General features: G+C 42.0%; 1 protein-coding gene across 1 annotated transcript in view; it reads right to left on the bottom strand.

Moving 5' to 3' along the window:
- The window catches only part of LOC128644258 (galactose-1-phosphate uridylyltransferase-like), a gene marked incomplete at its 5' end in the record, with an annotated part of 28954 nt that extends 16647 nt beyond the window's left edge, over positions 1 to 12307 (bottom strand). The window contains 5 exons of the mRNA XM_053696936.1: positions 1764 to 1820; positions 2698 to 2827; positions 6618 to 6666; positions 6824 to 6899; positions 12138 to 12307. Of these exons, the coding sequence (XP_053552911.1) occupies positions 1764 to 1820; positions 2698 to 2827; positions 6618 to 6666; positions 6824 to 6899; positions 12138 to 12307 (482 nt within the window). The remainder of the gene's footprint in view (positions 1 to 1763; positions 1821 to 2697; positions 2828 to 6617; positions 6667 to 6823; positions 6900 to 12137) is intronic.
- Positions 12308 to 14031: the final 1724 nt, after the last annotated feature.

Genomic DNA, 14031 nt, shown 5'->3' with positions numbered 1-14031 from the left:
AGTTATTGTGTATATCCATCTCAGTGTATGGTTTTTAGGCACATTGTAACTCATTTATCGCTTATACATTAAATTTAGAACAGATTTACTGCACCTGCCTTTGGCGCTTCTCACTACTCACTATCTACTCCTATTTTCTGGATGGCTAGGCGTCCTTTGTTTGAAGCTATTGGTGCACTATCCAGGCGCTTTGCCCACTGCCCAAGTAACCATATTGTGATAAGTTGAGCATCTTTTCTATGTGTTTACAATCCGTTACTGATTAACCACATTTCAGTAAATTTGATAGATGTTGCATTTGTAACAAAACAAGTACTGCATCTCTAGTACGTAACATATCTGCAGCCTACACTACCCAGGTATTCTGCTATAAATCCTTTACTGCCACTCTACAGAAAATTTCACCCACTCCGTGGAAGTCATTAGCTCCGAAGACCAGAGCTTCCATCACTCCTTACAAAAGAATTTGTTGTTCAGAGACTAAAAGGACTTAATATCTTTCTCTGGTCTTTCAGTTCTGATGCATCAACTACAGCACATGATTCTGTTTTTTTAGAGTGCAATACACCTTTATTTCACTCTCCTCATGTTTTTGCTAAGCTGTCATAGAACAACTGCATCAAGAAAAAGATAGGTAGATTTATTTATTGAGAAATGAGGCAGACACTCAGGTAGTCAAATTCAAAAACACTTTACTTCATAGGCAGAGCAACATTTCCGATTTTACCCCCTCCTCAGGCTCAATACAAATGAAAATATCTTCCATCTTTAAATAGCCACATATACCACGCCCACCTCTGACATCATAGACACTCCCCATAGAAAATCAGGTCTATCATATGTTAAAGTACATTGTTCAACTTAAAACAAAATAACAATAGCAATAAATCTTAACAAACAAAGTCTGTCTATGAAACAAAAAATCTAGATAATCACTGATAATACAATATATACTATTTTATAATAACTATTCAAAACCAGCAATCACTATATTTACTGATTTGTATATATAGAAGGACAAGATAAAATAAACCAATTTATTATTTATAATAGGATAGCTAATTATAATCCCTATTGAGGTCCTAGGATGCATAGCACTAAATCTATGCATCCACATAGCCTCTTTTCTAAGTAACATTTTCCCTCTGTCAAAGCCTATACTACATACATACATACATATATATATATATACATACATATACATACATACATACACATACATACATACATACACATACATACATACATATATACATACATATACATACATACACATACATACATACATATACATACATACATATACATACATACACATACATACATACATATACATACATACATATATATATATACATACATATACATACATACATACATACACATACATACATACATACACATACATACATACATACACATATATACACACATACATACACATATATATATATACATACATATACATATTTATATACACACATACATACATATACATATATACACACATACATACACATACATACATACATATATATATAAAATGTGACTTGTCGTTTTTGTGGCGTCTGACGAAGGGGGTGAAAGCCTGAAACATTACATTAAAGGCGACGGATATCAAAATCCTGGAGGGTGCATCCTTTTTGTGTGATAATGTATATATTTATTATTATTATACCCTACAGCTATGCTACTGTATATGCAGGCGATATAGAAACAAGCACATATATCATAAAGAGGCCAGATGCCCAGCAGGACCTTACCTGGCAATGAGGGTGAGGATTAGAACAACCCATCATGGCCCCTTTGTTCTCGAAGATCTACAGAAAAAGAGAAAATCCATTATAGTACAGGATTTACTTCCTATGTGGCTCCTGTAACACACAGACAGCACAGATTCACTTCCAATATACAGTCACACAGACAATCACAGGTGATCCAACACTGACGGGTCAAGTTAGAAACATAGAAACCTAGAATTTGATGGTAGATAAGAACCAAAATGGCCAATCAAGTCTACCCATAAGAACAGAACAAGCACACGGGAGCAGATCTAACACACAGGACAAATAATGTGCATATAGCAGCACGTGCCTATCACTGCAACGCCAGGTGATGAAAGGTCTTGTGTGTGTTTATGTTGGGTTCTCTGTGTGTTCTATGTTGTACAGGAAAATGCCTACAAGCCCCAACATTCCTGTGTGTCAATCCTGCAATATCACCCTCCCTTGTTTATGTCCATCTTGTAAATACATGGTTAGATTTGCTACAGAGATCAGTTCCTCTGGCTTGTCATCTCTTACCCTTGGAAGCACTGGCTGAGCAAGCGCAATCATTTCATATCCAGGTGCTGCTATACTATGACCTGGATGACAACCCTTCAAACTGAAACCCACTCAAGTGTTGTTCCAAAAGTCCAGCCCTGCTGCCTTTAAGCCCAGTCCTACCATAGCCTGAAATGCATTGATTGACCCTGATCTGCTCCTGGCTGTAAAATGACTTTCCTATTGGTGCATATGCCTCTTAATCCCCCTTGTCTCAGCAAAAATAATGCACCCCAAAAATGTAATTCCTTACTTAGGACAGTGCTTAACATGAGAGATCAGGCACACACACACACATATAATATACAGGACTAGAAGATACATCATATGACTCTCTATAATCTGCCCCACCCCACCCTGTGTGACCTTTTACCTGAACCCAGGGATACGTGGCTCCCAGATCAGTCATAATTTCCGCCCACTTGTCAATCACAGCTCGGATCTCCTGAGTGGACATTAGCGGAAGAGTAATGTCTGACCAAGGATGGAAACACATGACCTGACTTGACAGAGACAGAAGAGGAGAACCACTGACATGTGTAATAATACACTTAGGAGAATAACTCTAGGGACACTAAGAAGGGAAAAGTAATTTGGTAAGAAGCTTATGAAACAGTTATGTTCAATACTAGCCACATTTCAAAAGATATTAGCAGGTATTAAAAAGGGGCACAAGCGAAGGAGGAATATGGAGCAAATGGACTGCACTCTCATACCGGAGTAGGAAGAGATCCACAGGATAAACTTACAGCTCTGGGTGCTCACCAGCAGTTACAGTGACCCCAGCCAATCTGCTATTTAAGCCCATAGGAAAAAATACATAAAGATCACATATAGAAAGTCCAGTACTAACTTACATGCATACAGCTAGATTAATAAGTATGAATTGAACTAGTTACAGTATTTGGACAAATGGTGAAAGGCACAGGACCACATCAATGTCTCTACCCACATGAGTCCCTAACACAGACTTTTGTATTTTATTTCTACAGGCTTTGCACGCAAGCTTGTCTAGGGTTAACTGCTTGCATCACTGTAGGCAAAAAGACACGTGCCCTCTCTGGTCTGATAGTGCAGTCTACTTCTGCGCTTTGCATTTGTCAAGGACAATTACATAGGCCTGCATCACACTTGTTTTTATCTCAGTTTGTTTGACTGGAAGCATGCATGTGTGGCTGTAGGTTCGGGACTCAGGGAGGAAGAGACTGACGTTGCCCTGTCACCATTTAAATGCTATATATAACTAACTCTGGGCCAGATTACGAGTGGCAGGCTAACAGTTATGCGCATCAGGTTTATTGCAGCCGTTTGCACGCTTCGTAAGTAACGCGCGTATTGCAAGTTGAAAGTAAACACGTCAGGATAGCGTGACCTCAGAACTCTGGTTAACGGTTACGCTCATAACAACATCTAATAAAATTATTTTTAATAAAAGGTTTAAAGATATGAGGTCTCAGGTGTTAGAAAAAAAAAAGGACTGCAAAGGGCTTTAACATAGATATACGTACACATCTCTAAATATGCAGGACTTTACAGTAGATGAAAACATGTAAAAGCATATTTATGCAATATTCATATTGAATAAAGTGTTATACTATTTATTGTAACTACTTCACATTCCAATGTTCTGCACATAGGGAAAAATGTTCTTTTTTTCCCCCCACTTTCCATGCTCCATTGGCTTCTAAGGGGGAAAACGTTAATGCAATCGCAATATTCGAAGATCGGCTTTTTGCGTACACCAGTTTAGCGATCCTGCAAAATCTTTTTTCTTTCAACTTGTAATACAAGTGCTACCCGACGCACAAAAAGCTTACTTACTGTCAGCACACAAGCGGGCGTGCAAAATACTGCTCCACTCATAATCAAGCCCTCTATAATTTACGTTTTTAAATCTAGCTACGTGCATGCAAGTGAGTGCTGGGCTTTCTAAATATTTATGTGTTTCTATATCCCTTCCAAGTACATGGAATGCTGTTTATTCATCACAGGTTGAAAAGAAAATATTAGAATTAAATAGGCAGCATCTGCTGCTATTAAGTGCTTAAAGGGACAGTCAACCTAAAAATTCTGCGAAGAGTTAGAGTAAATCGATCATTATGTAAAAATCTAGCCCAATTTTGTGATCTTTATCTTTGCAAGTAAAAGCACTTACTGTTTGCGCCACTGCCGTTTGAAAATGTCCGTTTGGCTAATTCCCCTATTTCGTTATCGCCTACATCATCATCTTCATGGAATAATAGTCACTGTGCGATCCTCCTCGTAACCTTCTTTAGCGCATGCGCAATGCGCCTAATATACTGAAGGGGGAACGTTTGTAACCGTGTAATCACTGTGTAGTGTATATTTAGCTGAGTCAGGCAGTTTGCAGCATATTTAAGAACAGAATCTAATCTATATTGCAATGTGTTTACATTTCAGTTTTTAGTTTCAAGTATTACTGAACCAATCCAGCCTTTCAGAGAGGAAGTAGATCAAGAACAGGAAACACGAGTAATTGTATAGTGTAATGATGTTTTGTTTTACTTTAACATTTTACAGTGAGAATAAATGGTGTCCCTTAAAGGGACGTGTTACTTAGCATAAATTCCCATTTTTCCATGGTGCCACTGTGAGATAGGAAGTTTTATGAAATACACCCGTTTTTGTTTTTTTTCTTTAGTTAAAGCTAAGATCAACGCATCAGAGTAAGTGCTCTGTGCGCAACAACCGCTTTTTAATGTCAGCAGCATCTGCATGAACAGCCAATCAGTGCTGAGTTGGCACTTTGCTTTATCGTGATCTTTCTATAACTGAGAAGTATCATATGTGGCTATGTTAAAGCTGCTCCCTCAAGGGGCAGTGCATTGTCACTCTTGAGAAGAACTTGGCTGATGAGACACTTAGAAGCACTGTTGTTACATACATATCCACAAATCAATACCTCTGAGCTGCACAGAAATCCCCTTGCATGGATTAAAAACAGTGAAAAAGGAAATGGAAGAAAGAAAAAAAAATTATCTAAAAATTTGCACAGTCACTTTATGATACTTCTCAGTTATAGAAAGCTCACAATAAAGCAAAGTGCCAACTCAGCACCGATTGGCTGTTCATGCAGCGGACAGTAAAAAGAGCAGCTAAATGGTTGTTGCGCACAGAGCACTTACTCTGATGCGTTGATCTTAGCTTTAACTAAAGAAAACAAAAACGGGTGTATTTCATAAAACTTTTCCTATCTCCCAGTGGCACCACGGAAAAATGGGAATTTATGCTAAGTAACACGTCCCTTTAAGGGACACCAGTTATTCTCCCTGTAAAATGTTAAAGTAAAACAAAACATCATTACACTATACAATTACTTGTGTTTCCTGTTCTTGATCTACTTCCTCTCTGAAAGGCTGTAATACTTGAAACTGAAATGTAAACACATTACAATATAGATTATTTATTTAGCAAAAAACAGCTCAGATTCTGTTCTTAAATATGCTGCAAACTGCCTGACTCAGCTAAATATACACTACACAGTGATTACACGGTTACAAACGTTCCCCCTTCACTATAATAGGCGCATTGCACATGCGCTAAAGAAGGTTACGAGGAGGATCGCACAGTGACTATTATTCCATGAAGATGATGATGTAGGCGATGACGAAATAGGGGAATCGGCCAAATGGACATTTTCAAACAGCAGCGGCGCGATCAGTAAATGCTTTTACTTGCAAACGATAAAGATCACAAAACTGGGCTACATTTGTACATAATGATCGATTTCACTTTTTATATATATCATTTAGCAGAAATTTTAGGTTGACTGTCCCTTTAAGTCACCTGCATGCTCCTGAGCATACCTCAGCATGCTCTCATGAAACGTAACGAAGTAACTAAGCAAAGAGCCAGATTTGTTAATAAAAATAAATTAGAGACTATTGTTAAAATGATATGTGCCATCTGATAATGTCATTTCACTTGAGGCTCTTGTGGCTGATACAGAAGATAACATTTGAAGAAAAAAAAAAACTTTAAATTAATAACAGGAAGTTGTACTCTAGGTTGTGAAAGAAGTTTAGGGAAACATTACATAGACCGTGTTTTAGGTAACAATGTTTCCCCATAAGACTATGGAAGATCCTGAACCTGTGTATTAGTCTAATAGCACCACATATAACAGGCCCCATGGGCAGTATCATACCCTAAGGAATATTCTGTATTTTACAGTGATCAGGAGTTAATGGTTTTACATTCTCTCTATTAAAAAGAAAGGTTCAGGTTACGAGAGTCAGATGAGCTGTTAGAAGTGGATGAAAGAAACATTACCAAATGCCTTTGGCTGTTTTTGCTTGTAGCAAAGGATGACCGCTGGTATCTAGGAGAGAGCAGAGGATACTGGGAGATCTGTGGAATAGCAGTTATTGGCATACAGGGGCTTGTGACCTATTAAAAACCAACACCCCCCATGTTCCAAAGCAGCAGTAAACCACCATTAACTCTTCACTTACCCAACAATCTAACAGAGGTCTTACCTGGACCAGGGGCATCAGGTTGCAGAGCTGGGAAATCATTCCCAAAGAGAAAGGTCCCCTCGTATGTAGGATTCACCTTCAACCAGAAGAGAGAAAGGATGGATATAGTCAGGTTAGTCATCCCCTGGCACAATATCTCAGGTTTATCATTGTCTAATAAAGTGACTGAACCCACTAAAGACAGGAACAGCAAACCTACATACAATTGCCCAAGGCACAGAGCGGACAAGCTCCCTAAATTACAACACAAAGGAAACCAGTAAAGCAAATATACTCAAGCGATATTTAGTGGATTGAAAAATATATGTAATAAAAAGGTAAATCATAGAGACACCATTTGTAAAGATGGGAACTATTACTGGAAATGTACAAATAAAACGTGTACTTTAAAGGGACAGTTTAGTCAAAATTAAACCATGAATCAAATACAGCAACTTTACAACTTACATTGTGTTGCAAGCACTTCTGCCAGATGGCTAAAGATACGTGCACACTCCTGAGCTCACATAACTTTACTCTTTAACAACAGATTCCAAGAGAACTAAGCAGAATTGATAACATCTATTTTTGGTTTCATGTCATTTTTTAACCTCTGGGCACTAAACAAAGCACCCCGTAAAGTTGCTCCTGCTCCGTGTAGCAGCACTTAGCACAATGACTATCAAACCGACAACCCAGCTCTAGTCATTTCTAACCACCACTCATGTCCTCATCTTCTGAGCCTCACTCCCTTCTATCACTGTGCAGTGAGCTGGACTTACTACCAAACAGCCCAGCTCTAGTCATTTCTAACCACCACTCATGTCCTCATCTTCTGAGCCTCACTCCCTTCTATCACTGTGCAGTGAGCAGGACTTACTACCAAACAGCCCAGCTCTAGTCATTTCTAACCACCACTCATGTCCTCATCTTCTGAGCCTCACTCCCTTCTATCACTGTGCAGTGAGCAGGACTTACTACCAAACAGCCCAGCTCTAGTCATTTCTAACCACCACCTCCTATGTCCTCATCTTCTGAGCCTCACTCCCTTCTATCACTGTGCAGTGAGCAGGACTTACTACCAAACAGCCCAGCTCTAGTCATTTCTAACCACCACCTCCTATGTCCTCATCTTCTGAGCCTCACTCCCTTCTATCACTGTGCAGTGAGCTGGACTTACTACCAAACAGCCTCGCTCTAGTCATTTCTAACCACCACTCATGTCCTCATCTTCTGAGCCTCACTCCCTTCTATCACTGTGCAGTGAGCAGGACTTACTACCAAACAGCCCAGCTCTAGTCATTTCTAACCACCACCTCCTATGTCCTCATCTTCTGAGCCTCACTCCCTTCTATCACTGTGCAGTGAGCAGGACTTACTACCAAACAGCCCAGCTCTAGTCATTTCTAACCACCACCTCCTATGTCCTCATCTTCTGAGCCGCACTCCCCTCTCTCTCTGTGCAGTGAGCTGGACTTACTACCAAACAGCCCAGCTCTAGTCATTTCTAACCACCACCTCTTATATCCTCATCTTCTGAGCCTCACTCCCTTCTATCACTCTGCAGTGAGCTGGACTTACTACCAAACAGCCCAGCTCTAGACATTTCTAACCACCACCTCTTATATCCTCATCTTCTGAGCCTCACTCCCTTCTATCACTGTGCAGTGAGCAGGACTTACTACCAAACAGCCCAGCTCTAGTCATTTCTAACCACCACTCATGTCCTCATCTTCTGAGCCTCACTCCCTTCTATCACTGTGCAGTGAGCAGGACTTACTACCAAACAACCCAGCTCTAGTCATTTCTAACCACCACTCATGTCCTCATCTTCTGAGCCTCACTCCCCTCTCTCTCTGTGCAGTGAGCAGGACTTACTACCAAACAGCCCAGCTCTAGTCATTTCTAACCACCACCTCCTATGTCCTCATCTTCTGAGCCTCACTCCCTTCTATCACTGTGCAGTGAGCTGGACTTACTACCAAACAGCCTCGCTCTAGTCATTTCTAACCACCACTCATGTCCTCATCTTCTGAGCCTCACTCCCTTCTATCACTGTGCAGTGAGCAGGACTTACTACCAAACAGCCCAGCTCTAGTCATTTCTAACCACCACCTCCTATGTCCTCATCTTCTGAGCCTCACTCCCTTCTATCACTGTGCAGTGAGCAGGACTTACTACCAAACAGCCCAGCTCTAGTCATTTCTAACCACCACCTCCTATGTCCTCATCTTCTGAGCCGCACTCCCCTCTCTCTCTGTGCAGTGAGCTGGACTTACTACCAAACAGCCCAGCTCTAGTCATTTCTAACCACCACCTCTTATATCCTCATCTTCTGAGCCTCACTCCCTTCTATCACTCTGCAGTGAGCTGGACTTACTACCAAACAGCCCAGCTCTAGACATTTCTAACCACCACCTCTTATATCCTCATCTTCTGAGCCTCACTCCCTTCTATCACTGTGCAGTGAGCAGGACTTACTACCAAACAGCCCAGCTCTAGTCATTTCTAACCACCACTCATGTCCTCATCTTCTGAGCCTCACTCCCTTCTATCACTGTGCAGTGAGCTGGACTTACTACCAAACAGCCCAGCTCTAGTCATTTCTAACCACCACTCATGTCCTCATCTTCTGAGCCTCACTCCCTTCTATCACTGTGCAGTGAGCAGGACTTACTACCAAACAACCCAGCTCTAGTCATTTCTAACCACCACTCATGTCCTCATCTTCTGAGCCTCACTCCCCTCTCTCTCTGTGCAGTGAGCAGGACTTACTACCAAACAGCCCAGCTCTAGTCATTTCTAACCACCACTCATGTCCTCATCTTCTGAGCCTCACTCCCTTCTATCACTGTGCAGTGAGCAGGACTTACTACCAAACAGCCTCGCTCTAGTCATTTCTAACCACCACTCATGTCCTCATCTTCTGAGCCTCACTCCCTTCTATCACTGTGCAGTGAGCAGGACTTACTACCAAACAGCCCAGCTCTAGTCATTTCTAACCACCACCTCCTATGTCCTCATCTTCTGAGCCGCACTCCCCTCTCTCTCTGTGCAGTGAGCAGGACTTACTACCAAACAGCCCAGCTCTAGTCATTTCTAACTACCTCTTATGTCCTCATCTTCTGAGCCTCACTCCCTTCTATCACTGTGCAGTGAGCAGGACTTACTACCAAACAGCCCAGCTCTAGACATTTCTAACCACCACTCATGTCCTCATCTTCTGAGCCTCACTCCCTTCTATCACTGTGCAGTGAGCAGGACTTACTACCAAACAGCCCAGCTCTAGTCATTTCTAACTACCTCTTATGTCCTCATCTTCTGAGCCTCACTCCCTTCTATCACTGTGCAGTGAGCAGGACTTACTACCAAACAGCCCAGCTCTAGTCATTTCTAACCAGCACCTCCTATGTCCTCATCTTCTGAGCCTCACTCCCCTCTCTCTCTGTGCAGTGAGCAGGACTTACTACCAAACAGCCCAGCTCTAGTCATTTCTAACCACCACTCATGTCCTCATCTTCTGAGTCTCACTCCCTTCTATCACTGTGCAGTGAGCAGGACTTACTACCAAACAGCCCAGCTCTAGTCATTTCTAACCACCACCTCCTATGTCCTCATCTTCTGAGCCTCACTCCCTTCTATCACTGTGCAGTGAGCAGGACTTACTACCAAACAGCCCAGCTCTAGTCATTTCTAACAACCACTCATGTCCTCATCTTCTGAGCCTCACTCCCCTCTCTCTCTGTGCAGTGAGCAGGACTTACTACCAAACAGCCCAGCTCTAGTCATTTCTAACCACCACCTCTTATATCCTCATCTTCTGAGCCTCACTCCCTTCTATCACTGTGCAGTGAGCAGGACTTACTACCAAACAGCCCAGCTCTAGTCATTTCTAACCACCACCTCCTATGTCCTCATCTTCTGAGCCTCACTCCCTTCTATCACTGTGCAGTGAGCAGGACTTACTACCAAACAGCCCAGCTCTAGTCATTTCTAACCACCACCTCTTATGTCCTCATCTTCTGAGCCTCACTCCCTTCTATCACTGTGCAGTGAGCAGGACTTACTACCAAACAGCCCAGCTCTAGTCATTTCTAACCACCACTCATGTCCTCATCTTCTGAGTCTCACTCCCTTCTATCACTGTGCAGTGAGCAGGACTTACTACCAAACAGCCCAGCTCTAGTCATTTCTAACCACCACTCATGTCCTCATCTTCTGAGCCTCACTCCCTTCTATCACTGTGCAGTGAGCAGGACTTACTACCAAACAGCCCAGCTCTAGTCATTTCTAACCACCACCTCCTATGTCCTCATCTTCTGAGTCTCACTCCCTTCTATCACTGTGCAGTGAGCAGGACTTACTACCAAACAGCCCAGCTCTAGTCATTTCTAACCACCACTCATGTCCTCATCTTCTGAGCCTCACTCCCTTCTATCACTGTGCAGTGAGCAGGACTTACTACCAAACAGCCCAGCTCTAGTCATTTCTAACCACCACTCATGTCCTCATCTTCTGAGCCTCACTCCCCTCTCTCTCTGTGCAGTGAGCAGGACTTACTACCAAACAGCCCAGCTCTAGTCATTTCTAACCACCACTCATGTCCTCATCTTCTGAGCCTCACTCCCTTCTATCACTGTGCAGTGAGCAGGACTTACTACCAAACAGCCCAGCTCTAGTCATTTCTAACCACCACTCATGTTCTCATCTTCTGAGCCTCACTCCCTTCTATCACTGTGCAGTGAGCAGGACTTACTACCAAACAGCCTCGCTCTAGTCATTTCTAACCACCACTCATGTCCTCATCTTCTGAGCCTCACTCCCTTCTATCACTGTGCAGTGAGCAGGACTTACTACCAAACAGCCTCGCTCTAGTCATTTCTAACCACCACTCATGTCCTCATCTTCTGAGCCTCACTCCCTTCTATCACTGTGCAGTGAGCTGGACTTACTACCAAACAGCCCAGCTCTAGTCATTTCTAACCACCACCTCCTATGTCCTCATCTTCTGAGCCTCACTCCCTTCTATCACTGTGCAGTGAGCAGGACTTACTACCAAACAGCCCAGCTCTAGTCATTTCTAGACACTTTGACTCTTTCCCACTAATAAGGTGAAAAGGTGGTTTTATAAAAACCATGTGGTGTCTCAGATGTGCCCACGTTGCGCCAACAGCCTTTATCTCAACCATTTCCTTTCGCTAGAATGTAATAGTTTAATTCACCTTCACTTGCTAAGTGCCAAAAATGCCAACTGTGCCAATCTGAACCCCCGGCCCCTGTTGCTATCCCCCAGAGGGATTTGGAGCCACTATACAGGGGCACATAGGATTGTTACCTCCCCTCCTGCCCGTTGAGCTCCTGGGCACAGTGGATTCTTTGGATCATGTCTGGGAATATTCTCCTCTGGCGGTTTCTCGAGCTGACCTTGCCAAGGACGTCTCATGCGATGGGCAGATACCAGCACCCAGTCATCATGCAGCGGGTTGTAACGAATGTGCTGATGTTCTGCAGAAGTCACAAAATAAAATGTTTATTTGTAACTACCGATCTACTGGCCAAGGCCAAAACTATAAGTCATTTGAAGTTTATAAATCAATTTATGCATAAACATTTCACATGGGACTTATAGAGGTGTCACTTAGTGACATACATTACCTGCTCTCTACCAGTGACATACATTACCTGCTCTCTATCAGTGACACACATTACCTTGCTCTCTATCAGTGACATACATTACCTTGCTCTCTATCAGTGACATACATTACCTGCTCTCTATCAGTGACATACATTACCTTGCTCTCTATCAGTGACATACATTACCTGCTCTCTATCAGTGACATACATTACCTTGCTCTCTATCAGTGACATACATTACCTTGCTCTCTATCAGTGACATACATTACCTGCTCTCTATCAGTGACATACATTACCTTGCTCTCTATCAGTGACATACATTACCTGCTCTCTATCAGTGACATACATTACCTGCTCTCTATCAGTGACATACATTACCTGCTCTCTATCAGTGACATACATTACCTTGCTCTCTATCAGTGACATACATTACCTGCTCTCTATCAGTGACATACATTACCTGCTCTCTATCAGTGACACACATTACCTTGCTCTCTATCAGTGATACACATTACCTTGCTCTCTATCAGTGACATACATTACCTTGCTCTCTATCAGTGACATACATTACCTTGCTCTCTATCAGTGACATACATTACCTTGCTCTCTATCAGTGACATACATTACCTTGCTCTCTATCAGTGACATACATTACCTTGCTCTCTATCAGTGACATACATTACCTTGCTCTCTATCAGTGACATACATTACCTTGCTTTCTATCAGTGACATACATTACCTTGCTCTCTATCAGTGACATACATTACCTTGCTCTCTATCAGTGACATACATTACCTTGCTCTCTATCAGTGACATACATTACCTTGCTCTCTATCAGTGACATACATTACCTGCTCTCTATCAGTGACATACATTACCTGCTCTCTATCAGTGACATACATTACCTGCTCTCTATCAGTGACATACATTACCTTGCTCTCTATCAGTGACATACATTACCTACTCTCTATCAGTGACATACATTACCTTGCTCTCTATCAGTGACATACATTACCTTGCTCTCTATCAGTGACATACATTACCTGCTCTCTATCAGTGACATACATTACCTTGCTCTCTATCAGTGACATACATTACCTGCTCTCTATCAGTGACATACATTACCTTGCTCTCTATCAGTGACATACATTACCTTGCTCTCTATCAGTGACATACATTACCTGCTCTCTATCAGTGACATACATTACCTGCTCTCTATCAGTGACATACATTACCTACTCTCTATCAGTGACATACATTACCTGCTCTCTATCAGTGACATACATTACCTACTCTCTATCAGTGACATACATTACCTACTCTCTATCAGTGACATACATTACCTGCTCTCTATCAGTGACATACATTACCTTGCTCTCTATCAGTGACATACATTACCTGCTCTCTATCAGTGACATACATTACCTGCTCTCTATCAGTGACATACATTACCCTTGCTCTCTATCAGTGACATACATTACCTGCTCTCTATCAGTGACATACATTACCTGCTCTCTATCAGTGACATACATTACCTGCTCTCTATCAGTGACATACATTACTTGCTCTCTATCAGTGACATACATTACCTTGCT

The sequence above is a fragment of the Bombina bombina genome, unplaced genomic scaffold (assembly GCF_027579735.1).
Source record: "Bombina bombina isolate aBomBom1 unplaced genomic scaffold, aBomBom1.pri scaffold_1529, whole genome shotgun sequence".
Classification (NCBI taxonomy): domain Eukaryota; kingdom Metazoa; phylum Chordata; class Amphibia; order Anura; family Bombinatoridae; genus Bombina; species Bombina bombina.
This window is presented reverse-complemented; position numbering and strand designations above follow the sequence as displayed.